At 45.1% G+C, this 16231-nt stretch overlaps 1 protein-coding gene across 1 annotated transcript in view; it reads right to left on the bottom strand.

Annotated features, from left to right (window-relative positions):
• The window catches only part of mst1rb (macrophage stimulating 1 receptor b), a 40755-nt gene extending 28300 nt beyond the window's left edge, over window positions 1-12455 (bottom strand). Inside the window, exon 1 of the mRNA XM_042339695.1 lies at window positions 11239-12455. Coding sequence (XP_042195629.1) covers window positions 11239-12450 — 1212 coding nt within the window. The 5' untranslated portion in view covers window positions 12451-12455. The remainder of the gene's footprint in view (window positions 1-11238) is intronic.
• Window positions 12456-16231: the final 3776 nt, after the last annotated feature.

The raw sequence follows: 16231 nt of genomic DNA, 5'->3' as shown, positions 1-16231 counted from the left end.
CCATTCATCTGTGTTAGGTGCTTTGAGAATCCTCCTGACATGACATTGGTGCTATACAAACATTCATTGTATTATCCGTTCAAAAGGGTGAAAGGATCGGGGGAACCATCAGGACACAAACCCAGTAAACTACTGGGAATGTTCCTCAAACTACACTGATTGTACTCATCTCCTCAAGTTGGGCCGCAAGTCAGCCACATTTCACCTGCAAAATACACAGTCACTGCAATTTATAGTAAATGCTGTGAAACACTTTGAGATGTCCGCCTGACATGAAAGACGCAATATAAAATGCAACAATTTGGGTGGGGGGGGATTTGATAATTATCACTGGTGATGTTTTTTTGTAGTCATAGCTCTGTAATAATAATAATCATCCTTGCATTTGATATAGCGCCTTAGCACGTCTTCGAGACGTCTCAATGCGCTTCACAGAATATACTGTAAAGTGAATTGACTGTATATTTGTGGGCCAAAAGCAACAGCCAATTGCGCACAAACAGTCATGGATTGAAGTGACCAATTTTATTATTTTTCTTTCTTTGCGAGACGTTGCAAGATTTAAAACATTCATTTAACGGAAATGAAAAGCCGGATTGCTCACATGCCTTAAAAGATTCCTTTTAGATTCAGTCATGATTTTGGTCAGAGTGCGATTAGTTCTCCAAAAAAACAGATACTAAGGATATATCATCTTGGCTCAGCTGGTAACAGTTTCAAATCTGAGTCAAGAGATTGCAGGTTCAAGCCCCACACCAGTACTTGAGCTCACAGTCTACACTGACACAATATGGCATTGGGGGGTGCAGCATTGTCAGGGTTCCAGTCCTAAGGATGAGATTAAATACTATATCATGTTTGTTCTTCGGGTAGGTGTTTATGCCCCCATGGCACTAATCAAAGAGAGAAGGGAGTTTCTCCCAATGTCCAGGCTAATAATCCTTCAAATATTTTGGTCATTCACCTCATGGCCACGTATGAGATGTTGCAGTACATAAGCACAATCACTGCATTTGAAGCGATTACTGTAAAAGCTTTTGGAAGTAAATGCCATAAAGATTCCCAATTATTCCTTGATGATAGCATCAAGCTCAGCACATGTGGACCACTCAGAGCTCCAGCAGCCTGGCTGGAACACTTTTTTAATAATAATGTGGTTTGCTTGGAAGAAAGACAAAGAGACCCAATGATCTGGAAAGGTACAACAGTAAAGTGGATTGACTGTATTTTGTTAGCAAAACAGGGCAGCTAATTGCACACAGCAGGTCCCACAAACAGTCATGGATTAAGTGACCAAATCTTTTTTTTGCGGGATTATTACCCCCCAGATACTGCCAATCGACTGACAACTGGGTTCCTATTTACTGGTTTCGCCCCACCCAGGAATCGAACCCCTTCCTATCGCTTGCGAGGGGAGTGTGCTAACCACTACGCTACAGGACTCCACTCAGAAGCCCCACATCATGGGCATCACAAGGTCAGACACCAAAGGAAGCAGAGATTAGGCCTCCTAACAGAACGGGGAAAAGGCAGCAGATGGTGAGAATTGGGAATTGTTTGTGGACAGTCTGACACTGCTGTAATGGACCAACCCTAGATACGTATCCTGGCTTCAGTCTGCAATCTCACCGAGATTGCATTTTAATACAGTGCCTTACCACATCATCAAGATGTCTGTATATTGACTGTGCATTTGTGGGTGAATTGGGCAGCCAATTTGCACACAGCAATGCCCCACAGCTGTGAAGTGAATTGACCAATTTTATCTGGGAATTATTGCCCAGGACACCAAAGGAAACTTCCATTTTCGAATAGTGCCGTGGGATCGTTAACTTCTCCTTAATCAAACCTCAGTTTGACGTCCCATCTGATGGATGAGACCTCTGACAATACAACAGCAGCAAATTACATTTGTACAGCGCCTTTCACGTCAGGAGAATGTCCCAAAGCGCTGGATAGTCAGGCATTTGGACCTGAGCAACAACAACAACAACAAGATTCCATTTATAAAGCGCCTTTCACGTCAGGAGGACGTCCCAAGGCGCTGCACAGTTGGGTCAAGACCCAAGCAGGGGGGAAATGGTCAGCGTGAGGGGAGGGAAGGGAGGGAGCGAGGAGGGGGGAAATGGTCAGGGTGAGGGAGGGAAGGGAGGGAGCGAGGAGGGGGAAATGGTCAGGGTGAGGGGAGGGAAGGGAGGGAGCGAGGAGGGGGAAGAGAGTCGAGAGGGGAGCTGAAGGCTCGGTCAAAGAGAAAGGTTTTGAGACCGGCCTTGAAGGAGGAGAGGGAGGAAGCGGCGAAGGCACTGGGGATAGAGTTCCAGAGCCTCGGGCTGAGAGGCTGAAGGCCCGACCACCGATGGTAGGGCGGTTGGGGCGGGGGACGTGGAGCAGACCGGAGCCGGAGGAACGGAGGGTACGGGCAGGTAGGTAGGGGGATAGTAGGTTGGAGAGGTAGGAGGGAGCGAGGCCGTGAATGGCCTTGTAGGTGAGGATGAGGATCTTGAAATCAATCCTCTGGGGGATGGGGAGCCAGTGGAGGTGAGCGAGGGTGGGAGTGATGTGGTCCCGAAGCCTGGTGCGGGACAGTACACGAGCTGCAGAGTTCTGAATGACCTGCAGTGTGGAGGGAGGTGGCGGGAAGGCCGGCGAGGAGAGAGTTCCCATAGTCCAGCCTTGAGGTGACAAAGGCGTGAACCAGGGTTTCAGCCGCGTGAGGGGTGAGGTAGTGCCGTAGTCTGGCGGAGCAGGAGGTTGGGATCGGGAGGGGTGGAGGGCAGGGAGGACAGGAGGTTGGCCGAAGGCATGGTGGAAAGGAGGTAAGGGAGACAGCGAGGCGAAAGGACTGTGGGATGAAGTTCTAAAGAGTGGGGACACAGAGGCTGAATAATAATAATAATAATCCTTGCATTTGATATAGCGCTTTTCACTTCTTCTTGACGCTTCACAGAATAGACTGTAAAGTGAATTGACCGTATATTTGTGGGCGAAACGCGGCAGCCAATTGCGCACAGCAATGTCCCACAAACAGTTGTGGATTGAAAATGACCAATTTATTATTGTTTTGTTTTGGAGGGATTATTATTAGGCGTGTGGGAGTAAGGAAACTTGCCCAAGGTTTCGCCCTGCCGGGAATTGAACCCAGGTGTCTCGCTTGCAAGGCGAGTGCTCTAACCACTGAGCTACAGGCCTCTACTGTTGAGCCAGGCTGACTGGGTTGTCATCAGCAGTGCCCTGGAGTACTGTGGACCCTCCTGGCTCAGAATCAGACTAGAAACCATCACAGAGGGTGGGCTCCCCCCAATAATGGGTTCGATAATGAAGGCCCGATCAGAGATGGTGGAGCTTAAACTCCCAACCTTCCGACCCAGAGGCGAAAGTGCTACCAACTGAGCCAGGCTGACCCCTAGCTGAGATGGGAGAGAAGGCTTGAGAAAGCCATAAATAATTTTATTGCTCTTTTGTTCAGTCAGGTGTCTGACACATGGAGAACCCATTTTCGGGGGAGGAGCCCACTCTCTGTGATGGTTTCTAATCTGATTCCTGAGCCAGGAGGGTCCACGGTACTCCAGGGCACTGCTGATGACAACCCAGTCAGCCTGGCTCAACAGCAGAGCCAGACATATTCCATTTGTTGCATGCAAGTCGAACTTTGTATGGTTTGGATACGCTTACGCATGGTGATGGTTTTCCGTATGTCTCAGACACCCAGCTGACCAAAAATAAAACTTGATTAGGAGTATCCATACCAGTCAGGTCGCCACGTAAGTTATATGTATGCCACCTACACGAGAGTGATGATCTGAGGCATTTTCACGTTCATTCCATGTGCAGAAGTCTGAAGTTTGAGAGCAGCTCTCACTATAAGCCAATGGTCTTAAAGTTGTGCAGAATTTTGGAAAATATTTGATTTCAGTATCGATTTGGAAGCTAGTTTTTCCCAAATTGCAAATTCAGGTCAGGTTTGTGAGTTTTCCAATTAGAGGCCCAATTGCACAAATGTTTAAAGGCTAAATCCAGGAACTTCAGGTCATAGATTGCAATCAATAAAGTTGTCAGCAAAATAAATTGTTTCAAATAGGATTATCCTGATGTTGGTCACCCTCCTACAATGGTGCTGGGGTTGCTGAAATTGAATGAGATGTTAAACTGAGATCCCACCTGCCTGTTCAGGTGGATGTTAAAGATCCCACAGCACTATTCAAAATGAAAAGGGAGTTTCTCTTTCCCAGATACTGTTCAAAAATCCCCCAGAAAAAATTAGTCGTTCACTTAGTGGCTTTTTGTGGGACATGCTTTCATCTACAGTACATTGAATCTACTTTACAGTGAGAACCACTTTGGACATGATCGGGAGTGATATAAAATGCAAAGATTATAACTCATCTCAGTGAGGACAGTGGGGGATGGGGGGGGGGAATGAAAAAAACATTGCAATTGGCCTTGGTAGCCATGAGAGGAGAAGCGTCATAAAATCTTCACGATTAAAATCTTCCGAAGCAATGAGAACATAGAGATTTCCTCAACTATCTTCATGTGTCCCAGGCACACGGACTTTCCCATACTTTAACTCTCATCTGGTCGCCACATATTTGGTAGGAATCCATGGCGAGGTCCTCAGTTACAACCAAGCAGCTCACACTGTGAAGTGCAAACGCAGAACTCTGATAACCTGACAGGTCCTGCTCTCCAATTCCGCCCCCTCCCCACACACACACACACACAAACCAAACCCCAGCTCCCCCCCCCACACCAACACAGATACCAATCTCCCCCCCACACACACTCACATACCAACGCCTAGCCCCAACCCCACCACACACACAGATACCAACCCCCTCCCCACAGACAGATACCAGCCCCCTCCCCAACACACACATACACACAGATACCAACCTCCCCCAGACACTCACACACAGATACCAACACACAGACACCACTCACTCCCGCCACATACACACACCCAATACCACTCACCCCGCCCCCCACACATATTGGTAATCCTCACATCCCCCCCCACTACTAACATATGCACAACCTCCTCTTCCCCACCCCCCCATTTCAAATAGACCTCAATGGCCCGACATGCTGGATTATGTTGCTCACGCACATGGAGGGGTTTTACTTTACTCAAACCAAAACTACAAATATCACTTCTTGGTGTATCTTCCCATTGCCAGTCAAAACTAGCACTATGTTTAGAGAGCGCAGAGAGGCTGTTGTTTTATTGTGATGGGGAACATCTGTGGAGTTCAACTCCCTCTCTCTTATGGAGTCCTGCAGCGTATTGGTTAGAGCACTTGCTTTGGAAGCGAGAGGACCAGGGTTCGATTCCCAGATGAGGCAAAAGATTAGGTAAGTTTCCTTACTTCACACGCCTCTGTTTAACTAGCAATTATAATAATAAATAATCCTTGCATTTGATATAGTGTCCCTCCATGTTGAGACATTGACCTCTTGCTCTTGTCCACCCCACTGATCTACCCACTCTTTTTATAAACTATATATAGCTTTAATCTTTTTAAGATTAAATGCTCAGAGTCCAAGAATAATTGACAATTCCACTCTTCATAAAATGAAATTCCTGCTTGTTTAGCAACAAATTTAACTTTACACTATTACACGTGGAGTCCTGTAGCTCAGTGGTTAGAGCGCTCGCTTTGCAAGTGAGAGACCTGAGTTCAATTCCAGGCAGAGGGCGAAACCTTGGGCAAGTTTCCTTACTCCACACAGAGCCTAATAATAATCCCTCCAAAACCAAAAACAATAATAAATTGGTCATTTTCAATCTACGACTGTTTGTGGGACACTGCTGTGCGCAATTGGCTGCCGCGTTCACCCACAAATATACAGTCAATTCACTTTACAGTGTGTTCTGTGAAGCGCTTTGGGACGTTTTAAAGATGTGGGTCCCAGAGTGTGTCTAATACTCTCTGGAATTAGGTATGCGGGGTGCGTCTCTCACTCCCTCACTCCAGGGAGTGAGTGTACATTCCGTTCCAGACACGGAAATTTCCCTGAGTAGTTGCCGTAAATACAGGGACCTGTCTGGTTTGAACATTATAAAGCACGGGGATTGGTTTCTGTATGTGTCAGACGCCTGGCTGACCAAAAGAAAATTCTGTGCTACAATTTGATTAAAAGATGCCATTTAATAATGCTTACACTTGGCAATAAGCAGGCAATACACAGGCAATAAGCAGTTCTGATGGAGAAATATTACCAGACGATGACTATTAACGAACAAGTCAATCAGTTCCCACATGGGCTGTGTGGAACTCACCCAGTTTCATTAGTTAATACATTTAGATGCCACAAACCTCAGCAACCAGCTGCCACACCTCAATGCTTGAATTTGCACCTGGAAAGTTCATGCAGAAACTTGCATGGGACTGCACTTCACTTCCCACACAGAGAAAAGCACCAAAGCCAGACTTGCCCGCAGGATACAAATGGAATGAAATTAACACCTCCGCGCTGCAGGGAGGAACCAATTCCGGTTTTGCAAGAACGCAACTAAGAACATATTGAGAAAATGACTCGGCTCAATTTATTTTAAGCTCTGCAAGTGGAGGGGAGGTTGGGGGGAAAAAGCACACAGGTAAAACTTTATCAATAACACTGTTTTCAGTTTGATCTTGTCTGAGTTCGCGCTTTAATGCAATGCTTTGGGGGTGGGGGGGAATACATTAAACTGAGATGCCATTTGCCTGACCACACATTGACATTAAAGATCTAGAAAAGAGAGCGTTTCCGGGGCCCGGGGACAATTAATTGGTCATTTTCCCTCATGGTTGTTTATGGAACTTTGCTGTGTGCAAAATGGCTGGTGTTTTGGTTTTAGAAACAGTCACTACACTGAATTAATGTAGAGCATTACGAAACGTTGCTGACACGAGGAAGAGTACTCAAACCAGACAGAGTACCATGTATGTCATCTACATTTGGGAATTCCCATGTCTGGAATGGAATACTTAATTTTCTCCCCAGAAGGACGCTCCCTGCTTATCTCATCCTGGAGAGTTTGGGGCACCAGTTGGGGGCAATCCCTGCCCCCAGTGACTAGTCTGCCCCTCCAAAACTGCCAATGAGCTAGGCTGGCAGTGCTGCCATCAGCAGTGCCCTACAGTACTGCAGACTCTCCTGGCTCAGGAACCGGACTACTGAGACTACCGGAAAGGCTTGATTCCTTTGAAACGTTGTTGTAAGAGCTTCTACAAAAGTTCTGCCTCATTTCTATACCTGAACAAAAAAAACATGAATATCAATTTAACATTTCAATCAGCATATTATAATACAGCTTCCGGGATTTTGCTCATATGTAACAAATTCCAAATCATGTTTGCATTCTAGATCCTAACTGACATCTACCACATTCTAATAATAATAATCCTTGCAGTTGATATAGGGCTCAAAGCGCTTCACAGAATATACTGTAAAGTGAATTGACTGTATTTTGTATGCAAAATGCGGCAGCCAATTACATTCAGCGGTGTCTCACAAACAATCATGGATTGAGTGACCACGTTTTTTTAAGAGGGATTATTATCCCAGAATGCGATCCAATCAACAATTAACCAGGTTCCTACTGTTGCCACGTAAACAGAGGCATGTGGAGTAAGGAAACTTGTGTAAGGTTTTGCCCCACCCAGGAATCAAACATGGGTCCTCTCTCTTGCAAGACCTGTGCATTAACCACTACGCTACAGGACTCCATGACATTCCAACTATGTGTTGGAAAAATTTTCCAATCATGTTTAAGGTTCAGTAAGACTTGAGTAGAGAGCCCAGCAATGTGAGGAGGGAACTGAGTGAAAATTTTGTTAAGGAATTTGGTGAGTGGGAATTCTTCAGCAAGAGAGAAACCAGAGAGTAAGAGAGAACTCTTTCATTCAGCAGAAGAGTAGGAAATCTTTCTTGAGGTAGAGGCAACTTTTTTGTAAACAGGCAAACAAGTCAATTAGCAGTTAATCATAGGTTGGGTGTTAGGGATTAATAAATTTGCTGACCAGTCGAAATTGGGTGCTTTTGTTTAAGAGTCCTATATAAAGGACCTGTACAAGATGGATGGGTTACACCTGAACAGGGTTGGGACCAATGCCCTCGCAGGGAGGTTAACTCATGCTGTGGGGGAAGGGTTTAAACTAATTTCGAGAGGGGAAGAGAATCAAGATGTAGCATCAGAGAGGAGAAACAAGTTACATAGAGGGCTGGGATAGACGAATAGCAATGTAATAAGGAGTAGTCCAGAAAAAGGAGGAATTAAATAACAACAACTTGGATTTATATAGTGCCCTCCATGCTGGTTGGCGTCTCAGAGCGCTTCACAGTAACGGATCCCGGGACCGAGCCAGGGAGAGGAAGCTGACCAAAGGCGCGGTCGAAAAGGTCTTCAGCAGAGACCTGAAAATAGGAAGGGAGTGAGCGAGACGAAGAGAGTGAGGAAGGCAGTTCCAGAGCCTCGGGGCATAGTGGCTGATGGCACGGCCGCTGAGGGTGAAGAGGAGGACTCGGGGGACGAGGAGGTGGCCAAACCCAGAGGAACGGAGGCAACGGGTACTGTTTTGAGGAGAGAGGAGGTCAGAGAGGTCGGGGGGTGCAGAGGAGTGCAGGGACTTGAATACAAGGGTGAGGATCTTGAAATCGATCCTCTCTGGGATAGGCAGCCAGTGCAGTCTGGCCAGGATTGGGGAGCGGAGTTTCGTGCGGGTGAGAATGCGGGCAGCAGAGTTTTAAATGATTTGGATTTTATGGATGGTAGTGGATGGGAGACTGGCGAGGAGGGCATTAGAGTAGTCCAGCCGGGAGGTGACAAAGGCGTGGACCAGGGTTTCAGCGGCTTTTGGGGAGAGGTATTGGTGGAAACGGGCGATGCGTCGGAGGTGGAAGAAAGCGGTGCTGGTGAGGGACCAGATGTGGGGGAGGAAGGATAATTGGGGGCCGAACCTGACGCCTAGGTTGCATACGGGTTCAGAGAGTTTTAGGGGGAGGTCGGGTAGGTGGAGGAGGTGAGAGCCGTGAGAAGATGGGGAAGAAATGCAGAGTAGACTCAGTCAGTCTTGGAGTGTAGGTGCGTAAATGCACGGAGTGTGACAAATACGATTGGTGAACTGCAGGCTCAAGTTGCCACACGGGGTTATGATGTAGTGGCAATAACGGAGACCTGGCTCAATCAAGGGCAGGAATGGGATCTGAATATTCCTAGCTACATTGTATTCAGGAGGGAATAGGAAAGGGGGGAAAAAAAGAAGGGGGGGATGTCTTGCCAAGACACGATTATGGCCCTGGAAAGGGATGATGTGCTAGAGGATCCAAAAACAGAATCTATTTGGTTAGAGTTAAGCAGCAGAAAAGGAGCTGTTACTCTGTTTGGTATATACTGTAGACCATCAAATAAGGGGAAGGAGATGAGCAAACTGCAAGCAGATTTCAGAAAGATGCAAAACCAACAGAGTAGTGATAATGGGGGACTTCAATTATTCTAAAATAGTCTAATAGCAAAATAACAGTGTAAACGGCAAGGAGGGGGATGGATTCCCAAAATGTGTGCAGAATAACTTTCTGGATCAGTATGTTTCCAGCCCAACGAGGAAGGAAGCAGTGCTGGATCTAGTTCTAGGAAATGAAGTGGGGCAAGTGGAGCAGGTTTCAGTAGGAAAACATCTGGACAACAGTGATCATAACATCATTAAGTTTAGAGTACTTTTGGAAAGGGACAAGGAACAATCAAAGGTGAAGATACTCAACTGGAAGAGGGCTAATTTCAGTGAGTTTAAAAAGGGACCGAGCCAAAGTGGGCTGGAAAGAAAGATTGGCAGACAAAACAGCTAACGAGCAAATGGGAAGCCTTCAAGGAGGAGATAGTTCAGGGACAGAATAAATACATTCCCACAAAGGGGAAAGGTAGGGTATCCAAACCTCCCTGGATGAATAAGGAAATTGAGATTAAAATGAAACAGAAAAAGGAGACTTGTGATAAATGTCAGGTTCAAAACACAGAAGATAATCAAATAAGAGTATAGAAGGTATACAACTAAAAAAGGAAATAAAAGGGGCAAAGAGATTGTATGAAGAAAGTTTAGCAGGTCACATAAAAGGGAACCCTAAGGTATTTTATAAGCATATACAGAATGGTAGGACAAGATGGGCATTGGTCTTTTTTTCATCCAATAATTCCTATACGTTCCTATTTGCGCATAGCATATCCCACAAACAACCATGAAATGAATGACTGACTTTAACTGGGGAATTGTTGGCCAAGATATCGGGAGAAACTCCCTTCTCTTTTCGAATAGTACCACTGAATCTTTAATGTCCACCTGGACAGGCAGACGGGACTTTGGTTTAACCCAATGAATGACCTGTCCAACAATGCAGCACACCCTCACTGCACTTCAGTATCAGCACTGAATATTTGAGCTCAAAGTCCCAACATGGGACTCGAACTAACAACCTTCTGACTCAAAAGATGAAAGTGCTACCAACTGAGCTAGGCTGACACCTAGATCCTGCTAACTGGCATTCTGGGTAGATTCAGGTCTAACCATTGTAATAACATTTGCATTTGATATGGTGCCTTTCAGGTTAGGAGTACTTCACAGGATTTACTGTGTAGTGACTGTGTATTTTATGAGTTGTGAGTAAGGAAAGGGAATATGATTGCCTACTTTCTTAAAACCGAACACGAGTATTATATGTTTGGGTTATGGTTAGGGTTAGAGGTATGCCCAGAATATGGAGGAGGCGGTGAATTATAGTTCTAGTGTTTGATTTCTTCCCCATAGGCTGCGGGCTACAGGAAATACCCAGATTTTTGGTGTTCAGTCAATGTTTCTGGCGTCCTTCTGAAAAGTTATTACATCGTTCACTTTGATCCAGAGATGGAGAAAGAGAGAGGGAAAGCAGAGAGAGAAAACAGTGAGTTAGCGAGAATGCAAGTGCTGGGCACTGATCTTCTGAGTTGATAGGCGGATCGCTTTCCGGGGGTAATAATCCCTCAAAAAAAATCACAATTTTAATCAATTCACTCCTGTTTGTGCCCAATTGACTGCCATAGTTCGCCCACAAAATATACAGTCAATCCACTTTACAATATATTCCGTGAAGCGCTTTGAGGTGTCTCAACAACATGATAAGGTGTTATATTAAATGCAAGGATTATCATATATTATATATGAAATTATTATATCTTTACTGAGCAGTCCTGCGCTACATGTGTGAAGATTTTGGGGAGTTACTTACGTTAGAGAAGCAATATTCTAAATCCTGGTAAAATTCCAGCCCCCTCAGACTGTGCCCCTGCGAGGAACCACAGCAGTCCGCCATTCCATCTCTGATGATCTCATTGATGGTCTTGATGGGAAAAGTGCAGAGCGCGGACCTCCTGTGCGCAGTTACAGAGTCGGCTTCCGTTTCGGCAAAAACTCCAAACAGAACATCGTCTGATTCCTCAACCCCAAGCTCCTTGGCAAGATGTGCCCCAGGTTTGGCCAAATAGGCAGCTTGCAAAACATTGTAGACGGTATTCCCATTCACAGAGTTCCTTCTCCTCCTCTTCCTCTTCACATATCGACATTCCAGGACAAGCTCCTGGTACAGCTTGACCTCAAACTCCCCAGCCTTCAACCGAACGATTCTGGTGTGGTAGCCTCTGCTATTCACGTCCTCCTTTTGGACGGTTAGGAAGTAGACATGAATCCCAGATTTGAAGGAATAAATGTAATCGATAGGGTAAGAGTCCAAGAACTGCTTCCGCACAGTGATAGAAGAGTATTCAACTGAAGGGAAGCTAAAGCCATCCTCTGAGCCTTTCAATCGCTTAATCGATATGGACTTTGGGCTGTAAGTACTTGCAATGGTGCTGTTGACGGTGGCACCAATGTAGAAATACGAGGTATATCCCTCTGTATAAATGTACACTTGGGTGCCCAGTGGGCTAGCCACACAGTCAGGACAGAGCTCAGGGCTATTGTTCTTATCTGTGAATAGGCAATTGATGTCACTTATGTTATGCTCTGGGTATATAAGGTGCAGGTAACAGAGGCCATGTTGAGCGCTCCCACAGATAAATAAATACTGTGCAAATTTATCAATGACCAGAACTTTGTTGTCATTATCTTCCACACTAGCTGTTGGTGTCCAGCCAAGGACACAGTTGTTGCACCCCATACAGTCTGGGCTGCCCACCGGTCCCGTGCGCAGTTCAGACAACTTCCCAAGGGCTTTATTGAGTGCATAGATACGATTCCGCACCCCAAGGAAGATGGTTTCTGGTTGAGCTTCATGCACTACTATATTCTGTATTGGCCCTTCAGCATCAAAACTGCTCAAGTTATACACCATGTTGAAGTTTACATCTGCGGGCAGTGCTGGGCACTCCTGCCCACCGCAGAAACACATGTCCACACACAGCCACACCAGTACTAAAGAGAAGAATCCTACTCCAAATTCCATCCCTTTGTCAGATTTCAATGGTGATTGGGAAAAAGGTCCAAATGTTAATGGATGGAGATTCAAATTGTCAAGAGACAATCCTGAGATTATAAACTCACTTTTGAGCAAGTGGTAAAATCTTAACTTGGAACCTGTATCTCCTTTCAATGGTGGTACTCTCCCAGCACAGAGCACAAGACAATAACCTGGCCCTTCAACAGGGGCATTGCCGGGCTTCTTGAATTGCTCCTTTCCACAAAGCAATTTCCTGTTTCAATCTCCCCAGAGCTGACTTTATCCTCCTTGGTGCCAGGTTACACTGCAACAAGAGAACCAGAGGTTAGCTGAGAAACAGAAATGGATCAGTTTTATCCTCAATATCTCTTAGTTTAGCAGAAGTCACTGGGAACATTCAGCTGGTCAGGCAGCATTAATGAAGAGAGGAAAGCGAGTTAACTGTTTCAAGTCGATGATCTATCGTTTTTGCCTTTTGTCTCTTAGTTTAGCATTTATCTTAATCTTTAATCTGCTGAAAATGAACCATGACTTCCTTACAGCTCAGACCTCATACTGCAGTGGAATAAGAAGGAAGGATCGAGCTAACTCCTTACAAAGTTCCCTTCGACATATCTGACAGTCACAGAACAATTTGTTTTCTGTGGAATTTTTTTGAGAAATCTTATTTCACAATTAAATTGATTATACGACATGCTCCAAAATTCGGTTCTTTTTATCCTCCACCACCACTTGAGAACAGAATTCAATTCCAAATTTACACGTTTTGGTCCCTTACTGGCCCCGATAAGCAAACTTGCTGTATATACATGTCATGAATAAACAAATAAAACAATTTAGTCACTCAATGTGCACAATTGGCTGCCGCGTTTCACCCACAAAATATGCAGTAAATTCACTGTACAGTATATTCTGTGAAGCACATTGAGACATCTCAACGACTTGATAAGGCACTGTATCCAATGCAAGTATTATTACTATTATTATTATTATGAGGCCCTATCTGCCGGTTCAGGTGGCTGTTAAAGATCCCATGGCACTATTTGATTACAGAAGGGTGTTTCTCCTGGTGTCCAGACAGGCAGTTGCCCAGATAAAACTGGTCATTCACTTTATGACAGTTTGTGGGATACTGCTGTGCAAAATTGGCTGCTTTGTTCACCTGTAAAATACAGTAACTACAGTTTACAGTAAATCTTTTGAAGTGCTTTGAGATGTTGACTACGCAATCAATAAATGCATGGATTATTATTATTGCTACTACTGAGATAGCATAGAGGTCCTCACATCCCCCTTCTCCCAGTCAACCTGGGGTGAAATAGTGCAGAAGCACAGGGTAGAATCATAAATATTTATATAACAGAAACAAGCCATTTGGCCCATTCAATCCACGACTGTTTGTGGGACATTCCGCAATTGGCTACCGCGTTTCACCCACAAAATACTGTCAATCCGCTTTATAATATAGTCTGTGAAGTACTTTGAGACTCTCGGGCCACCGAAACCCTCATCCTCACATTCATCACATCTAGGCTCGACTACCCAATTCTCTGCTTGTTGGCCTTCCCAACTCTTCTCTCCATAAGCTTCTGATCATCCGTAACTCTGCAGCTAGTGTCCTCCCCCGCACCAGGCTGGATGATTCAATCAGCCCCCACCCTCGCCCGGCTCCAATGGCTCCCCATCCCTCAGAGGATAGAGTTGAAAATCCTCGTCCTCGTCCTCAAACCCTCCATGGCCTTGCCCCTTCCTATCTTTGTGACCTGCTGACTCCATATCAACCTGTCTGCTCCCTCTGCTCAGCAGGCTGTGGCCTGCTCCAGGTCCCCCATCCGGCTCCCCCTACCATCGGCGGCCGGGCCTTCAACCTTTCTGCCCCCACCCTATTGAATTCCATCCCCTTGCCTCCTTTAAGATGCGTATCAAAACCCTCCTGTTCGACCAAGCCTTTGGCCACCCTCCTACCCTCACCCTTCCCAACCACCAGCTCAGGTCCAAATCCTTGACTGTCCAGCACCTTGGGATGTTACTGATGTGAAAGGCACTATACAAATGTAATTTTGTATTGTATGTCAATGATGTGATAAGGCGCTATATCAAATACAAGGATTATTATTATCAAGTACGCACTGGTGTACAATCTCCACTGCACATGAGCCACATAATCTAATCTCAATCCACTGCTCAATCGGACAACTTTAATTCCTTTGTTCAATTACTACACTTTACAGTGAATCCTGCAAAGCACTGAGATGTTTTCCTGGCATGAAAGGAGCTGTATCAAATGCAAGGTTTATTAGTATTATTTATTATAGCAATAGACTCCACCACCAACACAACAGAAAACTATATACAACCCTATCCTAACCCCTGCTTGTGCTTCAGGCGAAACATCAGCTCACTTCAATGCCCAAGAAACAGTGCAGTGCTCAATGGCAAAACTGGAGAAAGGTGCTGGCGTTGATGATTGCAATCACCCCTTGCTCTGTGACTCATCTGGTCTAAGGTTAGCGTGACTGTAAGTGTGCAATGACATAGTCAAACGTAATGAATTATTCGGGGGAGTCATTATATTTTTATACAATGAATCAATCAAATAAATCATCTGCTTTTATTACCGTTACTCACGTCATGTCCGTTGTTTGAACCTTTAACCCAACCAGATCCTGGTTCACGACTCCTCTCCCCCGTTAAAATGAGAAACCGAGTGGTAAACAGAAACTATTTAATTTATTCTTTCTCTCTCTCAATCCCCACACACCCATATTTAGACACTGAGTGAACCTAGACAAGGATATCAGTCTGACTCAGTTGACTCTCATCCGAGTTATAAAAGTCATAAGGTTGTGGGTTCAAGCTCTGAAAGCACTTCACAGTCCAGGTTCGCTCAGTGCTGCAGAAGGGCTGCATTTTAGAAGTGCCATTCTTCAGATCAGGCATTAAACCAAGGCCACTTCTGCCAGTTCAGATGAACATTAAAGATCCCATTGTAACGTTCTTTCAGTGTCCTGGCCAATAAAATTGGCCACTCACTTTGTGGCGGTTTGTGCACATTGCTGTGCAAAAATTGGCTTCTGCGTTTGCTTACAAAATACAGTCACTGCACTTTACAGGTATCCTGTGAAGCGCGTTGCGGCATCCAACTGATGCGAAAAGTACAGTGTCAAATGAGCTAAACTGACGAGGAAGTCGCGCTTGCAGCAAAATATTTGGGGGGAAATATTCCCTTCCCCACAAGGGAATTTCCAGAATTTCCAGAAAGCTCCAGAGAATGATCGAAAATACATAATTCGATAAAGTATTTAACACGGTAACAACCCTTCCAAGATCTCAGTATCTGTGGTCCAATATTCCACCTGGACATGGCAGAATTATGGAAACTTTTTCAATTCAGTTTTAATTTGGCAGCCAAGCCAATTTTCTGCAGTTCTTAAAAATAATAGTAATAATAATCCCTGCATTTGATACAGCACTTTTTCACGTCTTCTAGAATTCTCAAAGCGCTTCACAGAATATATTGTAAAGTGAATTGACTGTACATTTGTTGGTGAAACGCGGCAGCCAATTACGCACAGCAGTGTCCCCCAAACAGTCATGGATTGAAGTGACCAATGTATTATTGTGTTTTTTCTTGAGGGATTATTATCAGGCATATGGAGTAAGGAAACTTGCCCAAGGTTTCGCCCTGCCGGGAATTGAAACCAGGTCTCTTGCTTTCAAGGCGAGTGCTTTAACCACTGAGCTACAGGACTAAATCTAGGTTACTATGGAATAGCAGGTCTCGGAA

Source organism: Callorhinchus milii, unplaced genomic scaffold, assembly GCF_018977255.1.
Source record: "Callorhinchus milii isolate IMCB2004 unplaced genomic scaffold, IMCB_Cmil_1.0 Scaffold12, whole genome shotgun sequence".
NCBI lineage: Eukaryota > Metazoa > Chordata > Chondrichthyes > Chimaeriformes > Callorhinchidae > Callorhinchus > Callorhinchus milii.
This window is presented reverse-complemented; position numbering and strand designations above follow the sequence as displayed.